General features: G+C 41.0%; 3 protein-coding genes across 4 annotated transcripts; 2 read left to right on the top strand and 1 right to left on the bottom strand.

Annotated features, from left to right (window-relative positions):
• Nucleotides 1-615: 615 nt before the first annotated feature.
• On the bottom strand, nucleotides 616-6,650 carry LOC306900219 (growth hormone-inducible transmembrane protein-like). 2 transcript variants are annotated; one of them, XM_079466991.1, is made up of 9 exons: nucleotides 6,111-6,650; nucleotides 5,765-5,885; nucleotides 5,510-5,612; nucleotides 4,092-4,203; nucleotides 3,333-3,474; nucleotides 2,963-3,071; nucleotides 2,482-2,670; nucleotides 2,226-2,397; nucleotides 616-2,067 (listed from the first exon to the last, which is right to left on the bottom strand). In XM_079466991.1, the coding sequence occupies exons 2-9, from the start codon at nucleotides 5,864-5,866 to the stop codon at nucleotides 1,980-1,982; spliced, it is 1,017 nt and encodes a 338-aa protein (XP_079323117.1). In that variant the 5' UTR covers nucleotides 5,867-5,885; nucleotides 6,111-6,650; the 3' UTR covers nucleotides 616-1,979. The 2 variants fall into 2 exon arrangements, with proteins under 2 accessions (XP_079323117.1, XP_079323118.1); XM_079466992.1 differs by having other exon boundaries at nucleotides 1,335-2,067; nucleotides 5,765-5,895; nucleotides 6,111-6,609.
• A 70-nt stretch (nucleotides 6,651-6,720) lies between these two features.
• Nucleotides 6,721-10,857, top strand: LOC306900078 (carbohydrate sulfotransferase 3-like). The gene is made up of 3 exons (XM_079466784.1): nucleotides 6,721-7,035; nucleotides 8,681-8,838; nucleotides 8,942-10,857. The coding sequence occupies exons 2-3, from the start codon at nucleotides 8,759-8,761 to the stop codon at nucleotides 10,173-10,175; spliced, it is 1,314 nt and encodes a 437-aa protein (XP_079322910.1). The 5' UTR covers nucleotides 6,721-7,035; nucleotides 8,681-8,758; the 3' UTR covers nucleotides 10,176-10,857.
• A 2,359-nt stretch (nucleotides 10,858-13,216) lies between these two features.
• On the top strand, nucleotides 13,217-14,224 carry LOC306900107 (putative vesicular acetylcholine transporter-B; the record flags this gene model as incomplete). Its single annotated transcript, XM_079466823.1, has 1 exon — nucleotides 13,217-14,224. The coding sequence occupies exon 1, from the start codon at nucleotides 13,250-13,252 to the stop codon at nucleotides 14,222-14,224; it is 975 nt and encodes a 324-aa protein (XP_079322949.1). The 5' UTR covers nucleotides 13,217-13,249.
• Nucleotides 14,225-20,019: the final 5,795 nt, after the last annotated feature.

Raw genomic sequence — 20,019 nt, 5'->3', positions numbered from 1 at the left:
TGACAGTTTTCTATTTTAAGAGGTGAATTTGACGTGCATTGGGTGTCTGGGTTTGGGACATGCCATGTTTTCATTTGAAGGCAGAGGAGTCACGAGAATCAAATACTGTACATGACATGACAACACCATCTGTCCTGTAAAAAAGCTACTGAAATGTAGTTGAATGATCTACATGAGGCTTGATCTGCTCATCATCATATATCTGGATATTATCATTGATAATAAATTATGTTTTGGTTCACATATTAACTATCTGAGTAAAACATTAAAAAAGAAGTTAGGGTTTTATTTTAGGAATAAGTCATGTTTTCCATTTAAGGTGTGAAAAAAGCTATTGTAACCTACATTTCAACATATTCTCGGCTAAAGGGATGTGGTTTATCAGCATGCCCCCTCTTACCTACACTCCAGCAAAAGAAATTTAAATCTCAGCGAGTCTATTCCTCGTTAAATAAAGGTATCATTATAATTATTATCTGCTCAGTGTCATTGTCATAAATAATTATTACAAAACACTCTTAATCAGAGCATTGTTTTTACTAAAGTACACACTCAATACTTTTAGCGTTGCCCTTTTATGTGTAGAATGAATATGAATTCTGTAAATGTTTGTATGCATTTGGATAAAAAAGGCTTGACTTTGTTTATTATAAATGAATCAAATGAAAAGATGTCCCACACCAACATTCAATAACGTTTACATTCAACATTAAAATAAATTAAAAATAATTCTTTAGGTAATATAACTCAACAGTTTACAATTTCATGTTATCACAGTTAATAGTCTTTTGAAGGGGGTTCTTTATGTCTAATCCGATCCTGGAGGTCCTCTACTCCAACACAACTCTACAAATAACCATGAACATTTTGATCAGGTGTGTAAACTAAACTCTGCAGGACACTGGTCCTCTAGGTATCCAGTTGAGAAGCTGTGGTCTAGACCAGTGGTTCTCAAACTGGGGGCCCCAAGATGTATCCAGGGGGGCAACATTTTATGAAATATTGCATATAGAAATGTAACACGTGTTAAACATCTGATAAATTAGACCACAAACCAAAATATGACACGATTGACCAATGGATAATTGAGTATGTTTTTGGTTTAATTAAAATTCAATTCAAGATTTTATTAAGGTCTTTATTGGGGAATTCTAAAGTGAAAATTGTTAGACATTCCACTTCTGATTCCTCACCAGTGATTCAAAGTCTATTCTTCATGACTTCTGTGAAAATCATGAGAGGGCTCAAGTGCTCTCACACCGAGCTTTATGGTGGCTGATGTTAACTACAGTAAATTATGTTTTTTATTAAGTAAGTCGCTCCTGAGCCAGAGCAAACGTGTTTTCAGGATTTAATCACAGATGGAGGACACGAGAATTATTCGCTAATCTCACTGTCATCAGCTGCTGGTCAGGTTACATAATACAGCATGAAACATCCATAACAGCACCAACACAACATCGTGACAGAAGCCTATATGTTCTTCATACATTTATGACTCATGAAATACTCATTAGTGAGGAGTCTACAGCAGTGTCTTGCAATCCTCCCTTATCATACACATCTGTTACATTACAGCAGTTCATTAGATGAGCATTCTATGAAATAAACTGTGCATTTGAACTATATGAATACAAGGAAAAAATTTATTAGATTGTTAAAAGTTTATTGAAGCATTTAAACAGAAATAGCACACACATGTAACACACAGATCCTCTAGCCAGACTTTAGTGGCTTCAGGTTTATGAAACTGTGAGCTAAATGTTTCTCAGGAAGAAATAAATAGCAATTATACTTTACAAAATAATATTAGGATGACCTGCATTTGTTCTCGATACATGTCACAAATGAACTCATTGTCATTAAACTTTGACTGTCTGATGTATTTAAGATGCATTTTAGCTAAAGTGATAAATCAGAAGTTTCTTCTGTGTATAAACAAAATCAACAGATTCACCCGGCATCTCGTCTCATGACGGCTACTTTCTCCTGTTTCCTCCACCATTGGCTAGAATCATCACCAGCCGCATGAAGATATTGACTGTGTCCATGTAAATGCCCATACACCTGTAAGATCAAAGTCAAAGCAAAACTACACATCACAGTCAGAAAGATATTTCTTTTATAGAAGACAGAATTTACATTTAAATCCCGGCACACGGCCCATTATTCCAAGTTCCTAAATTTCCAACATTTTCCTGTGCGTGCCCACACACGTCACTTACGCATTAATAGGGTCATACTTCTGAACGCCATAAAAGGGGTGCGTCTCTGCTCGCTTAATGACCTTCTGTGTATCATACAGCAGGAACATGCTGAAGAGCACCAGACCTCCATAAATAGCCACCGAGTACAGACCGGCCCCTAAAGCTGAGGTGGGCGGCAGAAACATGGAACCTTTGGAGAAAAAATTATGGTTGATCACATGAAATTCATCAAATGGTCAGAAAATCTCTGTGCTGAACTAAAAATGCATCTTACCCAGAGAAGAGGCAAACACCACTCCAAATCCCACAGCTAGCGGGCCGCCCATGCTGAGAAACTTCTCACTGGGCGCACACATGGCCACAGTTGACAAACCGCCCACAATGCCTGCTGTGTACCAGGCAGCTCGAATCATCAGCGGGCCACCAAACAGAGTTAACGGAGCAATTACGGCTCCCATCACACCTAGAAACAGAAGTAAATACGCAAATATGAGTCTGAAAACACATTGCAAGACAATCAGGCCTAATTCCCCCTCATGACAATCCTAGGTAACCTTTCGATTAATGGTACAGATTTTAATTATGAATCCTGTTGTGTGTGTGGGAAAACTGTCACAGATTCTGGCCCCCAGAAATATGAGTCAATGAAAGTTGACTACCTCTGGATTAGAACAGACCAAACTGCCCTCCAGTGGAGGCTTAAAGTACTACATCGCTTCTGACCTTGCAGCCTTAAGACTGTGAAAGGACTTTACCTGCATGCAGTGCCCAGGCCAGGTGTTTCGGTACCATACTGTGCTCATATGAGATGGACCTCACCAACATTCCCGCACCAATCATGGCTGCAAATGTTGCACCGATAGCCTGCAGACAATTATGAAGTAAAAAACACTTTGCATTTTTTCATATGAAGAATCCACTTCAAGAGAAATAAACACAGATCATATTTGTTCATATCTTACTTGAAAACCCCTACTTGTAAACATTATTTTGTAGACACCACGTATTGTTAGTTTAGTGATAAGAATCAAAATATCAAAATGTTTGAATATCAAAGTATCAACAGTTTGGATCAAACTGTCTTTTAAATATATAAATGTAAATGTAGTGTAAAGAGTTGCGTACCAGCCAGGAGCCTCTCATCATGAGCCCCATGAGAGCTGGAGATCTGCTGACGGCAACAGCAGACAGACCTGTCAGACCCACACTGCCCGCAAAGTACATGTATGTGGAGTGAATCCTGTCCTTCACGTACTGTGGCCAGATCCTGCGGATAAAAACATTTTCACAAGTTGTTGACACAAGACAGTCATATAGTCACGTTTAATTGTTTTGAGAAAGAGAAACGAGCTGCTGCAACATTAAACGTGCATTTACTTTAGAGATACAGCGAGATTTAAAAACTACCAGCTATAAATCAGGTTATATTCTAATCATCTATATTATAGGGTTGGGACTAAAAAGTAAATCAATCCAAAATTCCAATACTTATTTACAATACTTGTGCATCTTTATGCTTTACTTGCAGCTTAATAGGGTTTTGATTGAAGTGAGTAAATTAAACGCAGCCCTTTTCTCAAGATAAGCATGGAGAGTGTGTTTACAGAGAGTGGCACCAGTCAACACCTCAAACTAAACATAAACAGTCAAGGCCTCGAGTGTAATAAAAAGAGAAAAGAAACAGGACTGTGCTCTGATAAAGGAAATATGCTTTTGTTTCTACACAAATGTTTACTTATGAGAAGTAAGATCGCAAGACATTCCTGATTTCACACCCTAATGTGACAAGAGAATGTGATGTCATGAGAGGTTTGATCTATACACATGAATGTTGCTTTCTGACTAACTGAGCTTTAAGACATGATGATCGAGGGCAAGGCTTACACTGCTTTCTCTATTGCTCCCATTTCATTGGACATTCCGAGGCCGTAATAACACAAAGCTCCCAATCCGACCGCGGCGCCTCCTGCCAGGATGATTCTGCCCATGTGGTCAACTGCAAATGAAGGTTACACTTTAGATAGAAAGTATGTCATCTCTCAAAAACATGTTCTTCTTGTCACATCCGTAAAAATAAAAAATTCTAAAATAAAAAATGTATAAACACAAAACATGTATTTCTAGACTTATAAATTGCTCATTTCTGGACTCCTAAAGGGAATATGAAAATAGCTTAATAGCGCAATACAGAGCCGTAGAAAAACAGAGTTACGACACTCGCATAGACGTCTACTGAAAGAATGGAATGCGTATGGTAACTCGTGTCATGGAGGGACCAGTAGTTCCTAACACTGCAATGAAGCCCATTCATTTCAATGTCTCCCAAACACATCTGCTGTACAGTTGGGCGAAATAATGGCATGTTTATACATCTCCACCTAATATTTGGAGTAGTTTAGGGTTAGGGTTGCATGTCACTATGTCGCACGTATCCAAAGCTTTTTTTCTTACAGTGACATTTGAAGCTGAATGAGGAATTTAAACAGACTCGTGCCATGTCGTGCTTTTACATCTGCGTCTCTGGCACGGTTGGCAATCAAACTGGATTCTATGCCTGAGCAACAAACAAGAAATATTCAAATTTTTCTAAACTAACGTAATAAAGGCAAATAAATATAACGAATTAACCATTGAAAAAAAAACTAAACTATTTGAATGGCGGCAACAGTTTAAAGAGTCTCCTTCATGTTATGCATGAATGGCGGTTTAATCCGCCATTAAAAACCGAACTGAACTATTTTAATGTGAGCAAGGTACCCCGCTTCCGGCTCGCGCTCTTCTGTAGTATATTAAAAGTTGATTCATTCTGAACATGTCGCATGTCTATATTACACCAAAATGCGACACTGCACAACCTTGGGACTGCAGCATCACTTGTGAAGTCGATTGGATGAACGGTTCTCGACTTCATAAAAATGCAAACAGACAGACAAACACAGAGATCCCTGCCTTTATTAGAGAGAAGAATAAGTTCAGCCTCCTTCCTCCGAATATCCTGTGTTGATTCTGTGTCTGATTCAGACCAGAACTACAAATCGGTTGACAGCACGGATTTGTTTGGAACTATTGAGTGCTCAATGAACCACGTGATCACATAGCTGCGAGATCGAGTGTCATCACTCTGTATTTCAATGGCTCTTGCACAATATATTGGTAATGAGTTCTGAGGATTTATATTTCAAGTTTTTAATGTTTGAATTGGCAGTTAACATTTCTGTGCAGACACCAGTTCAGCTCCAAAAATACAGACGACTGGCAAATTAGACCCAATGTTTATGGAAGATAATGTTGACAGAACAAACATTTAATAGCAGTGTGTGTCGCAGGTTCAACCGCTGCATTGTGAATCTGTTCTTTCGTGGTCTTGCTGCGGCGGAAGCCCAGTCGAGCTTTGGTGGAATAACTCTGATCACAAACAACACAAAACACAGTAAGTCATTCAGCAGCTGCTCTCATTGAAAGGACTCAAGCAGGTCTTACGCAGCTCTTTCATCATCATCCACATCAGCAGAAGAAGAGTAACCTCGGTCAGTACATGTAAGATGAAGCACTCGTACCTGCTGCTGAGGTTTCATCAGACCACCAGGACCCTGACGCAGGACAGATCTCAGTCCCACCAGAGGAACAGACCCCAGACATGACAGACGTGACACCAGCATCACTGTAACTTACTGATTCCTACCAGAGACTTTTATTAAAACACACAAAACCATTTACGCGAGATTTTCTTTAACTTCAAAAGCAAACCAAACACCCGAGTACATAAACGAATACACAGAAAAGTAAGCCTGGCCAGTGACGCGCACGTGCTTTAATATAAAGACAATGATGTAATAGTTTAACATTCATGTTTAGTTTTATAGTGTATCGCTAAACAATCAATTCAAATCACGTCAAACTCACCAGTCGGTTTGTTGCTTAGTTTGACTTCAGAGTTCGGCGTCCACTGATGACGTAACACAGAACGCCTTCCGGAACGTTAGGCTTGTTTGAGATGCGCCTGTAATGTAGGTGAGAGGAGGCGGCTGCAGTAAGGGGAGGAGTCAAAAAAGACCTTTGAAGTCGGACACTTCGTGAATCTCGCTGTTTACTGTTTTTGTTTCGTATATATATATATCTTAATATAATCAATGCCTTGGTACATCATATTAAATGATGTTGTCGTTTGTTTTCTTTTTATTCCTTGACACTTTTTCGACTTTTACAATATTTGTTATTTGTTAACGTTTTGTGTGCAGATTGTCATTCCCTTACTCTATAAAATTGGGTTGTTTAATATAAATAATTTAGCAAAGGGGAATTCAATAACAAATGAAGAACGTAGACCTTTTTAAGATCTATAAAAATACGACAAGACCTCCAAAAACTCATTTTGAAATGGCGACTGGCGTCTAACGTGAACACACGGGTGGCGTTTGTTCTTTATTTTTCATAACCAGTCGCAGAGAGATGACGTCATCACGTTGTTTTTTTCTGTAGCTAAGGGGAGGGGAATCGGCGGGGATCAAGTGACGCGTTTTCTTTCACCTCTCTCTGGAAACAGACGCGCTCGCGCTGGATGTGAATCACATCACTTCTCAGATCTGCACGCGTTTTCTATTTTGTACTTTTCCGTTCAAATGCATTATTTTTCATTTGATTTCAGTGGATTTCCGATACATTTTGTGCTTTTGTATCGATTTTTTGCTTTGATTTGAGTTTTTTATGTTTTAATGTGCAATGCCGGGGCTGCGTTGAATGGACGCGATGGTTATAATAATGAATATTTATTTTTATTCAATGTTTTGGGAATTTTCTCTGTGATGCTGCGATCGGACGAGCAAATATGGTACAGTATCACATGACGTTTATTATATTAGCGGTGTGATATTAGAAAGCACAAAGGACCTTCTAGAGGTTTATGTTCAATGTTGTCTCAAACTTAGGGTTTGGGTAATTAGTAGAGAATGACAATAAATAATATTATTTCATTTATTATCGGATCATGGGACTATCAATGATTAAAGACGGAACGAAAGTGAGTGGGGAAAATAGATGACATGTTTATAAAAGGATGTATCATTAATATTTAATTCTTAGTTTGTGTTCTTGTGCAGTGTGAATGTCTTGCGAGTGTGTGTGGAATGTAACACACGTGTGTCACCAGTGAGTTTTACACTCACATGATATTCATTGATTCATTGATCATTTACATTCATGCATTTCACAAAGACATCTGATACTCTTAAACGGAGCCATTCAAATTATTTTGTTACTATTTAGTCAACAAAGCTCTATTTATTTAATATATTATTTAATGTTATAAAATCAAATACTTTTTGTAATTTATAGTACTGATATATGTACTGATAAAGCCATTGATTATGACCCTATCGATAAATTAAAACTAAAACATAACAAAAATCCCTGATCCTGGGAAGCACACAGAAAGAATGGGATTTATTGTTTTGTATTTATTGTGCAGATTTACATTTACATTTGGCAGACGCTTTTTTAGCGTCTATTCAGCTGACATGCACAAAATGGTGAATTTTGAAGAGATGAACTTTGATAGTTATAGACATGGTAAGAAAATGAAATCTCCGATGTTACACTGAGTCTAATTTACAGCTCTCACATCATAAAAACAAGACCAGACTTGCCTTCTAACCACCATATGCTGGAATTTACTGTATAATTATCTCTAACAAGACAAATACAGTATCTGTGGTTTTGATGGCAGATCTGGCTGTCTGGTTTAGCTTCTGAATAATTTGAAAACGTTTTTTCATTTTTAAGAGTGCATATCTAAAATGTTAGACTTTTTCTGTCCTTAATTTATTTTTCTTAAATAATAACTTTTGATTTCCAATGCACATTGATGACGGCCGGTGTTAACAGTGCTGGCCATATTACAGTAATTTCCCATCTTAAGTCCCAAGTTATGATCTAACCTGTTTAATATTCTAAATGTGTTTCTAATTCAAACCATCATGGCTACTAAACAGACAAGATTACAATAATTTGATATTTTCTTCACTATCCGTGTTGCCTTTGACATGTTTCACAAAGCTCTTATTTTAATTGCAATAATCACGTACATTTAAACAACATGACTGGTGAATTCTACAAATGTTTTACTGTCTTTGTTTGATGTGTGTGTGATGTGTCTTATATACAAGCCCCCGACTCCTGAGAAATTATTTATAAGACAGCTTTCAAATATTCATTCATGTTTTTTTACATAATAATACAATGAATTATGTTGCTGTCAGTTTCTATTATATTTTATTTATATAGCTAATACAAAAACATATATTTATATAGAAAACAAAACAATAACACAGAAGAAGGTTGAAATAAATGACAGTGCGTGGTATTATGGAAAGGGTTAGACCATTCTAATAAGACAATGTTAATCATGAATTGTTTCCAATGAACAATATTTGCTATGTATGCCATGATTCATGTGTCACATGTTTGTTTCGTTTCAGAGTCTGAGCAGAGAAAAAAGATGAAGAAGGGACTGATTTGAATGAGCGACTGAGAGAGAGACACTATCACTCACAAGAATGCGTGTTAAATATGCCGTCTCTGTCATCTTTATTGTGGCTCTGGTCATTATAGAAAAGGAAAACAACATAATTTCCAAGTAGGCACCATTCATCATCAAAGAGAAATGTCACTTATAGATAAAAGTTCTGTTATTTGCAAGTCAGGACATTATTTTAGCACCACATTCTGTTTTCTTTCAGGGTGTCTGATAAGCTGAGCCCAAAGCTAACCCCTTTGACGCCACTCCTGCTGCCCGCTGCGTCTGTCTCGTCCATTCAGGGACACAATGGATCTGTTTTATCTTTCATCAACCAGACTGAAATCTCGCCCTATCGGGTGAACAACTTTGCCCAGTCTGTCCAGGTGAGCCCGTCGCCTTCGTCTGCCGCGGGAGGAAGGAAACACATTCTTCTGTTGGCTACGACTCGTACGGGCTCCTCGTTCGTGGGTGAATTCTTTAACCAGCAGGGGTCAAATATGTTTTACCTGTTTGAGCCGCTGTGGCACGTGGAGCGCATGTTAACGTTGGAGAGCGGAGGGACGAATGCCACGGTTGCGGGCCCGGCATATCGTGACGTTCTGCGCCAGCTTTTCCTGTGTGACTTCTCTCTGCTGGAGAGCTTCATCGAGCCCCCGCCGCAAGAGCATATCACCTCCTCCCTTTTCCGTCGTGAATCGAGCCAATCGCTGTGCGAAGATCCCATCTGCACGCCCTTCATCAAAAAAGTTTTTGAGCGCTACCACTGTCGCACGCGCCGCTGCGGGCCGCTCAACCTGACCCTCGCCTCTCACTCCTGTATGCAGAAGCAGCATCTTGCCATTAAATCCGTCCGCGTGCGTCAGTTAGAAATTCTGAGGCCGTTGGCCGAGGACCAACGACTAGACATGAAATTCATCCAGCTTGTCCGAGACCCTCGCGCTGTGCTTGCTTCACGTATGGTAGCCTTTTCTAGCAAGTACAAAAACTGGAAGAGGTGGGCCACGGACAGAGACATTCCAGTAGACGACGACGAAGTGAGAAAGCTGAAAGGAAATTGCGATAACATTCGCATGTCTGCTGAGATGGGACTGAAACAGCCAGCATGGCTTCGTGGCCGCTACATGCTGGTACGCTACGAGGACATAGCTCGGTTCCCCATGAGCAAAGCAGCAGACATGTACAATTTCACAGGGCTTCCCTTTAGTTCAAAGTTAGAAGAGTGGATCTTAAAAAGTACCCAAGCGTCTAAGGAGGTGGGTGGAGTGTATTCCACTCAGAAAAACTCCTCTGTACAGGTGGAGAAATGGAGGTTTAGCATTCCCTTCAAACTGGTCCAGTTGGTGGAAAAAGTGTGCGGCCCCACAATGACTCTGTTTGGCTATAGGTTCGCAGAGAACAAAGAGATGTTGACTGATAAATCAGTAAGCTTGATTGAAGAAAAAACATTCTTATGATTGTAAACAGACGCTGAGGTATATGAAGTGGTATGTGACGTACTGTAAATTGTCATGACATCGTTTTTGAAGCGCTGTTGAGAAATAAAACATTTACTTTTGTAATAGAAGGCAAGTAAGTCAAAGGTAATGGAGTTGTTAGATGAGGGTGTTCTTAAACAGAACGTGTGTTTATTTTAGGTGGAGTGGGGTGGTTCTCTAAATATTGTTTCTGCAGCTGGTTTGCAGAAATTCATCTTATATTATTGAAACCACACACTCTCACCTTAGGAAGGAGGGTGCTTTGAAATTTACAGATGCCATTTATAGACTTATATAAACAGGCTCTATTTAGGTGTGAACTGGAAATCCCACATCCGTACAGTTTGTTGAGAAGAGGCTGTAATATTTTTTGATACAGACGTCAAATCCTCCATGTGTTTTCTCTGTGGTTTTGGCCAAGCAAATAATAAACTCTGAGCTTTTTCATATAGAGGCCAGCACAGCACAAAAAAAAAAACTTACAGTGTTTGAAAACAAGGAGATCCTGTTTATTTGTTCCTGTTCAAAATCTTTCTCTCCATCAGGAAATATCAGATTTTTGTTCGATATCCAATATCATTTCACTATGTCCACTGAATCTGAATGTTTGTGCCTTGTCTGTACTTTTTGATTTTTGAGGAATTAAATGTATTAAACAGTTAACAGTATTCTCCTTGGTAACGACAGGCTTCATTACATTCAATTTAATTGAACTATTTAATGAAATATATGATGGCAGTTCTGCCACAGAGTTGTTAAAGTACAGAATGTGAAGATCTTTATCTACAGCTCAGGATTCATGAATCTTTTCTCTCGAGTTTTCTGCACAGGCATCTAAATTTAAACAAAGATCTGCAAGCACTAATTAGGGTGGAGTCCAGGAATCCTCGTAAACCACCACGACGGCTCAAAAATACTAAGCAATATGGCTTTGAGCAAATGCAAACTCTGAAATCTTGAGTTGGGTCACATCCATGCCCATCCGTCCATCCACACACTTATAGCAATATTTTATTTTCAAGTATGAAGCTGTCGTGTTTACAACCCTATCTGCTATTTAAAGCACCAAAGAAAATCCAACATGATGATATACTCAGAACTCCTCCTGTGTTTGGTATAGAGCAGTTTAAACCTAACCTCAACTTCTGCCCCCCCCCCCCCCCCACACACACACACACTTAAACTATAGCTTAAATTCACTCTATATATAACAGACAAAATAATCAAGGAATGTTTCACAACAACATTTTAGGCTGCATTTAAAGCCCGAAGACTCTGCGTGGTTAATATGGACTGTGTGTACTGGGTGGAGCACCGGTGTATGGTCAAAGCAAATATAGAATTTACCAACCGCTTTCCACCGTCTCAGAGGCTGCTCTTTCCTTACAAGTGAAATGGAGCTATTACGCTCCACCCTGCTTCCCGACCACCCCACCACATCAGATAAGGAGAATATTTATCCTTTAGAGAGGACAGTATCGTGTTGTTCATTCAAAGTATTCGTTACTCACTGGTATCATCCAGTTCAATTGCTGATATTAGAGATTCAGAAAAAGATATACAGGCCATACAAATCTTACACACTTTAAACATTCATACTCCACTGTTTTCACTTTAAAGTAAGTAAACTAGCTACATGATGTTTTACAAATAAGAATCACATTTGTCGTCAGCTGTAAGATATAAAAAAGCTCAAGAGTGGTCAGTCTGAATATCAAATGAGCAGTCCATGTTTGATGGACAACATCACTGATTTGACTCTTTTTTTTTAAGCAGACCTTTAATGACAGACCTCCGACTGTCAAAAATGCCAGCTGTGTTCTCATCCTCATGCGCAGTTCAGAGTGTTTGCAAGCCACTTTTCCCAAATGAAATCACAGTGGCTTTCTGTCGGGGTGCTCAAAATAGATTTCAGGCTAAGCGCTTACATTCCTCCCTGTGTGTGTGTCAAACATTCTACCATTGGCTGGTGTGCGATCGACCAATGTAGCCTTAAATTTAGCAAACAGACATCAAATATTCATATTGTTTTACTATCTTCTGCAGGCTGGGGAACGTTCCAACATTCCTGTTCTAAATTGAACTAAAGCTTGCCTTGAACTGTTAGGCTCGTTAGTAAGGCCTCGTCTATACATTTCGAATGGAACGTAGCCCTACAGTTGTTTCCGACGCTTTTTGATTAAACATTGAGCAAATTTACAACTTTGAAAGGTTAATTTCAAAGGTTAATATTAGGGTTGGGTTATGGACTTGTGAGAGCCAAAGCCAAACATCAAAGACGTAAAACTCTGTGTGCACTGAAGTGCAGGGTTGGGGCAAAAAAATCCAAGATCTAGGCCCTAAGGCCCCAGAAATGGCTGTGCACTGGCCCACTCTCTGCTGACCACCTAAGGTCAATTAAATTTTATATATATATATAGCGCTTTTCACAATTTGCATTGTTTCAAAGCAGCTTTACAGGGGGAAAAAAACGAAAAACACAAAAAAGGTAAAACACAGTACATGAATAGTTTAACTTAACCTAGTAAATAATACTAAGTAAATAATACTAATCACTGTGTGTGATCATATGGTTAGGGACTTGTGGGAGCCAAAGCCATTATCAGCATATATATGTGTATATATATATATATATATATATATATATATATATATATGTGTCTACATATCAGGTGAGTTAGGGTTAGGTTAGGGTTAGGAATTTGTAAGAGCCAAAGCCAAATGTCAAAAGACAGAGCTCGGTGTGCACTGGCCACAAACCAGCTGACCACCCCACACGCCTCCGGCCCAGTCCCAGAGACAGTCCGAGTCCCCATCCCCTAGGGGAATTAATCCTAAAAGGCTCCCATGGCTGTCAAAATGTATTCACCATATCACAATGTCACCCCCTGTCATTTAAAACCATTACCTTCACCGAAAATCCCACGAGCACAGGTTGAATCAACAGTGAAAAACTAGATATGGAAATAGGGGTTTTATTCGCGTCCAAAGCAATCGTGCAACTCCTTGTGAACCCCATATCTGGAACTTTCATTGACCGGGTCGGATACGATATGCCGCTGTTGGTCGGACTCTTGGTGATGTTCGTGTCCACGTGTATTTTTGCGTTCGCTAACCACTACTGGACTCTCTTCGCAGCGCGCAGTCTGCAGGGTCTCGGCTCAGCGTTTGCCGACACGGCGGGAATCGCGATGATAGCGGACAAATACACCGAGGACGCGGAGAGGACTCGCGCGCTCGGCATCGCGCTCGCCTTCATCTCGTTCGGCAGTCTCGTGGCACCTCCGTTCGGCGGTGTTCTGTACGAATTCGCAGGTAAACGGGTCCCGTTCATAGTTCTCGCCTGTGTTTGCTTGGCAGACGGGATTTTGCTCTTGACTGTGATCAAACCTTTTTCTAACAGGACTCGCGAAAACATGCCGGTCGGGACGCCCATTTACCGGCTCATGATTGACCCGTACATCGCGGTGGTCGCGGGTGCCCTGACCGTCTGTAACATCCCTCTGGCTTTCCTCGAGCCCACGATCTCGAACTGGATGGAGAGCACGATGAACGCCAGTAAGTGGGAGATGGGGCTCGTCTGGTTGCCCGCTTTCCTCCCTCACGTGCTGGGAGTTTATCTCACTGTCCGACTGGCAGCAAAGTATCCGGACATGCAGTGGTTCTATGGCGCTGTCGGTATGGTCATCATAGGAGCGAGTTCCTGCACTGTCTCGGCCTGCAAGAACTTTGTCCAGTTAATCTTCCCGCTGTGCGGCATCTGCTTCGGCATCGCCCTGGTGGACACGGCGCTTCTGCCCACTTTGGCCTTCTTGGTGGACGTGCGTCATGTGTCCGCGTATGGAAGCGTTTATGCGATCGCAGACATCTCATACTGTGTCGCTTACGCTATTGGACCTGTTATTGCAGAAAAGATAGTACACAGCATGGGCTTCCTTCAGTTAAATCTCGGTATGGGTTTAGTCAATGTGCTTTGCGCGCCGGCTTTGCTTTTGCTCCGGTTCGTGTGTCAGATGAAGCCGTCGTAGAAGAATGTTCTGATCAAGAAAAAACCCACCGGACATTATGACTGCATTAAAATGGAAGAGCGATTGGAAGAGGTTTGTGCGCCACGATGAGTAACGTGTGTCCCATGAAGGGATTCCTCGAAAAGTGCAAATGTCTTCTAAAGGGGACTCATCTGGCACAACGAACTACCATACATCAAGCCATATATTACACATTACATTTTGTCATCAACGATTCAGTATTTAAATCATCAGGGACCACCGGGATTGTGGGTGGTGCAAAACAAATTATAACATAATATATAAAGTTCATGTATTTTTATTTAATATAGATATGTAGAATGTAGCTTGCCATACACACTGAAAATAATTTGTAGAATTTACTTATTAAAATACTTGTAAAAATTTGCATGTGTGTTTCCAGCTGACTCGATGTAATACCGTATTGTCAATTACAGTCTTTCTCGATTGTTACACACAAATATTGGTACTTGAGACACAATAACCTCAACATGTAACTCATTCACCAACCCCCTGAACCAATTCTGCTAAACTACAAGCACAATTCCTGCTTTATACTCACATTGCAGATCTAAAACACACTTTTTTCAAAACACTACACACAATTCTCTGCATTTGGCACAATTTTCGGACAGAAAAATCTCTTGTTTTCACAAGGAACACGCTGCCATTCAAATATGAACACTGACTCATCACATGTGTAAACACCTGTCACAAACGCCTATACCCCTTCTCCAAGCTATGGAAGATGCATGTGGAGATATAGCAGCTGATGCTTTTCATGGCTGGACTGAAAAACATTGCTTGTGATGTGGATGAGGTGATGTGGTCAGACCCAAACCGAAGAGAAGATGCATCATAGTTTTTTTTACTGTAACTGTATTCAGTAAATTTTTCTGTTGTTTTGTATGTAGACCACTGTATGTGCTACTTTGCGTTGGTTGGGATGTACACTGTACATTCTCTTTGTTGTGTTTTTGTGTGTTCTGACTATAAAAACTATTATATATATATATATATATATACATACATACAAAAAATATTTTACAACACACTTATATATGTACTGTCTGTAGTAAGTGTAACACTGAACCATATAAAGAGCAAAGTCATTATGATGAATGGAGAAGTGTTTTATAAAGAGCACATCAGTGTTCAACTGGTTCTTATAAATGTCTTTTCATATGATGGTTTGTGTGTGTCATTTGAAAACAAAATACCATTTTGAGAAGAAAGAACATTGTTTTGAATGTGAAGTTTCATTTTGCAGGAGAATTAAGGGGTTTCGCCCATTGTGTTTGTGTTTTTGATTTGTGTGTAGAGTTCTGAGAATATGAGGCATGCTTTCAGAAAATGTGTTTATATTTATAAATATAAAAAAAGGTTTTTATAGTCAGAACACACAAATACACGATAACAAATATATTTAATTTTTCCAACAAAGAGAATGTACAGTGTACATCCCAACCAACGCAAAGTTGCACATACAATGGTGTACATACAATACAACAGAAGAATTGACTGTATACAGTTACAGTAAAAAAACTATGATGCATCTTCTCTTGGGTTTGGGTCTGACCACAGCACCTCATCCACATCACAAGCAATGTTTTTCAGTCCAGCCATGAAAAGCATCAGCTGCTATATCTCCACATGTGTCTTCTATAGCTTGGAGAAGGGGTATAGGCGTTTGTGACAGGTGTTTACACATGTGATGAGTCAGTGTGCATATTTGAATGGTAGTGTGTTCCTTGTGAAAACAAGAGATTTTTCTGCCTGAGAATTGTGCCAAATGCAGAGAATTGTGTGTAGTGTTTTGAAAAAAAGTGTGTTTTAGATCTGCAATGTGAGTGTAAAGCAGGAATTGTTTTTGTAGTTTAGCAGAATTGGTTCAGGGGGTTGGTGAATGAGTTACATGTTGAGGTCATTGTGTCTCAAGTACCAATATTTGTGTGTAAACAATCGAGAAAAACTGTATTACCGATGCTACGGTGTAGCGACTGAGGTTAGGGTGGACTCTTTGCCCAGCATCCCTCATGGACAAGCCATGATTTATCACATGGTCCATCAAAGTAGCCCTGATGTCATCTGATAAACGTCTCCGGACTGGTCCTCCTCTTTGTCCTCGTCCTCTTCCATGTCCACATCCGACTACCCTCTGTCTTTGTCCTCCTTTTACTTGGACTCTCATCGCCTCCATGATTATAAAGATCTCAAAATGTCTTATCTGAGGCCTATTTGTAGTGCTAAGGCTCAGACTGATTGGTGTTCTGTTTTTTGTGCAAGTGCTTTCAGGTGAGTATGTAAGTGCCTTACTATTTAAATCATGCTTTAATGAATGGCTGAAATTAAACTTTGACCTTAGCCTGGTTTTCACAGACAGGGTCACAAATATCTTCTAGGGAAGGCGTAAGTCCTTAAAAGTCCACGAGTTTGCACTGTCTTAAAAACACTGTCTTATTTGTAGATAAACAGGAGGTGTTTGTGAAGTGACGTTAGACGGATCTGTATTGAAACACTGGAGGGGCTTTTAGATCTCGTGACAGACAGGAGATGGGCTGCTGATCTCGGAGCCCTCGGGTGACGTTGAGTTGCTTCTAACTTCTTCTAGAGAGAGAGAGAGAGTTCTTATAAATGTCTTTTCATATGATGGTTTGTGTGTGTCATTTGAAAACAAAATACCATTTTGAGAAGAAAGAACATTGTTTTGAATGTGAAGTTTCATTTTGAAGGAGAATTGAGGGGTTTTGCCCATTGTGTTTGTGTTTTTTGATTTGTGTGTAGAGTTCTGAGAATATGAGGCATGCTTTCAGAAAATGTGTTTATATTTATAAATATAAAAAAAGGTTTTTATAGTCAGAACACACAAATACACGATAACAAATATATTTTATTTTTCCAACAAAGAGAATGTACAGTGTACATCCCAACCAACGCAAAGTTGCACATACAATGGTGTACATACAAAACAACAGAAGAATTGACTGTATACAGTTACAGTAAAAAAACTATGATGCATCTTCTCTTCGGTTTGGGTCTGACCACAGCACCTCATCCACATCACAAGCAATGTTTTTCAGTCCAGCCATGAAAAGCATCAGCTGCTATATCTCCACATGTGTCTTCTATAGCTTGGAGAAGGGGTATAGGCGTTTGTGACAGGTGTTTACACATGTGATGAGTCAGTGTGCATATTTGAATGGTAGTGTGTTCCTTGTGAAAACAAGAGTTCTATTTCATTTCAGTCAACACGCCACAGTATGGGTCAGCCTTAGCTAAGGATGAGCTGTCAGGAGATGGTATATAAAATTAGCCACGCCCCGCTTGTGTCCCGGCTATAAATATGGGCGTGAACCACCACTCACTCTTTTTTGCCTCCTAGCAATTGATGCTAGCTGTTCACGGTAAGATTCTTTGGTATTTCACAGTAATATCTTTGATTATAAAAAGATCAAAACGAGCGCATTTGTGCTCGTTTCTTTGTTGGTAAACATACAAGTTGTGAATATTATCGGAGCCTCTTCACCCACGTGGAGAGATGCTATCGCTAGTCTTGTGTGTTTACGTTTGGTTAAATTACAATTTACCTTGATTTTAACCCCCAGAAAGGAGCCTCTTCTCCCGTTAGGGAGAATGCTACCGCAAGTCTTAAGTGTTCATGTTTGGCTAAACTACAAGTTGTGTTTGCACAGTCACTTGATCATAACCCCAGAATGGAGCCTCTTCTCCCGTGAGGGAGAATGCTACCTGTCGTGAATTGTGAGGGGAGAACCCAAGTGCAGGCAGACACGGATGATGAAGGGGTTAAACAGAGACTTTAATATAAAACACAAAACAAACACCCACAATGGGGAGAAAACACTATCCAAAACTAAAAACAAAGACTTCCCACAAGGGGGGCAAAAAGAAACAACTAAGAACTAAACAAACAGTGTACAAGACCATAAACTTTACCGGAAACATGAACAGCATACAGGTATACAGGTACATCCAAGGTAACACGTACACAGGTACAACGAACGAGCACAAGACAATAGACAAGAGGGCATTAAATAGGGGAACAAACACAGGATAATTACTAAGGGGCAGGTGAAGGTAATGAAACACTAATGGGAAGGCTAACGAGACAAAAGGGCGGGAAACACTGACGAGACACGAGAAAGCACATGGCATGTCAGAATCAAAACAAAGCCATGTCTTTCTCACACAAAACCTAAGGCTATGCCATGACTCCGCTGCAAGACCAAGAATAAACATGACATGATGGCGGAATCATGACATAAGCCCCCCCTTAAATGAACACCACCAGGTGTTCATCAAGGAGTAGACTAACAAGACAGGGCAGACTGGGACAATGACAAGACAAGGCAAAACACTGTAAACAAGATCAAGGGCAGACAAGCATAAATTACAAAGGGGTTGGGGTGACATAATAAAAATAACAAACAAGGGAGGGGGGGAGGGGGAACAACAAAGTTCATGGGGGGAACACATGAGTCCATGGGGGGGAAGTCCAAACGGATTGGGACAAGGGGGAACAGTTCTTGTCCCTGGCGCTCGAAAGCGCGGAGTCCCAGGGGACTTAGGGGACACCCTGGGGGGCGGCGCTCGAGAGCGCGAAGTCCCCGACAGGGCAGGACCTGGCGTCGGCTGGAAGGCCGGCTGGACAGGACCTGGCGTCGGCTGGAAGGCCGGCTGGACAGGACCTGGCGTCGGCTGGAAGGCCTTGGGACCACCGGACTTGGGACCACCGGACTTGGGACCACCGGACTTGGGACCACCGGACTTGGGACCACCGGACTTGGGACCACCGGACTTGGGACCACCGGACTTGGGACCGCCCTCCGTTGCCTCTTCTTCCTCAGCCGAGCCACCCGCCTGGTGGGCGGCTGAAGGAATGACGAGAAGGGCACGGGCGGCTCGGGATTGGAGGCCTCGGACGAGGACCCCCAGGATTCCCGTCTCCCACGCTTGCCACCAAAGCTGACTGCGGGTGAGGAGGCTGTAGGTGGTGGAGCAGATGGTGTGGTGATGCCCATAACCCCGATCTGCAGGGCACGACCCTCTGGAACTGCGGCCAGCGGAGATGAATAGCCAAGTTGGCCTGAGATCCTGAGCTCAGAGCGTGCGACGGCGCACCTCCACACATCCTCAAACTCCAACGGCTTCAGCGATCTCATCTCCGCTGGCGAAAGAGGGTCCCTCAGACCGGCGTTAAAAAGCACCGCCAGCTCCTCCTCACCACGGACCATCTCCTCTGCGACATCCAGGAACCTGCCCAAATAACTTTCCAAGTCAGTATTCCCTTGTTGGACGCCGCAGAGAAGACGAGGCTTCCGGGCCCGTGTGGTCATTGCTGCTTGCTGGGTTCAGTAATGGCTCGTTCGTTCTGTCGTGAATTGTGAGGGGAGAACCCAAGTGCAGGCAGACACGGATGATGAAGGGGTTAAACAGAGACTTTAATATAAAACACAAAACAAACACCCACAATGGGGAGAAAACACTATCCAAAACTAAAAACAAAGACTTCCCACAAGGGGGGCAAAAAGAAACAACTAAGAACTAAACAAACAGTGTACAAGACCATAAACTTTACCGGAAACATGAACAGGGACCATGAACAGCATACAGGTATACAGGTACATCCAAGGTAACACGTACACAGGTACAACGAACGAGCACAAGACAATAGACAAGAGGGCATTAAATAGGGGAACAAACACAGGATAATTACTAAGGGGCAGGTGAAGGTAATGAAACACTAATGGGAAGGCTAACGAGACAAAAGGGCGGGA

Source organism: Barbatula barbatula, assembly GCF_947034865.1.
Source record: "Barbatula barbatula genome assembly, chromosome: 11".
NCBI classification, from domain to species: domain Eukaryota; kingdom Metazoa; phylum Chordata; class Actinopteri; order Cypriniformes; family Nemacheilidae; genus Barbatula; species Barbatula barbatula.
Note: the sequence above shows the minus strand (reverse complement) of the source record. Positions and strands in the feature narration are given on the sequence as shown.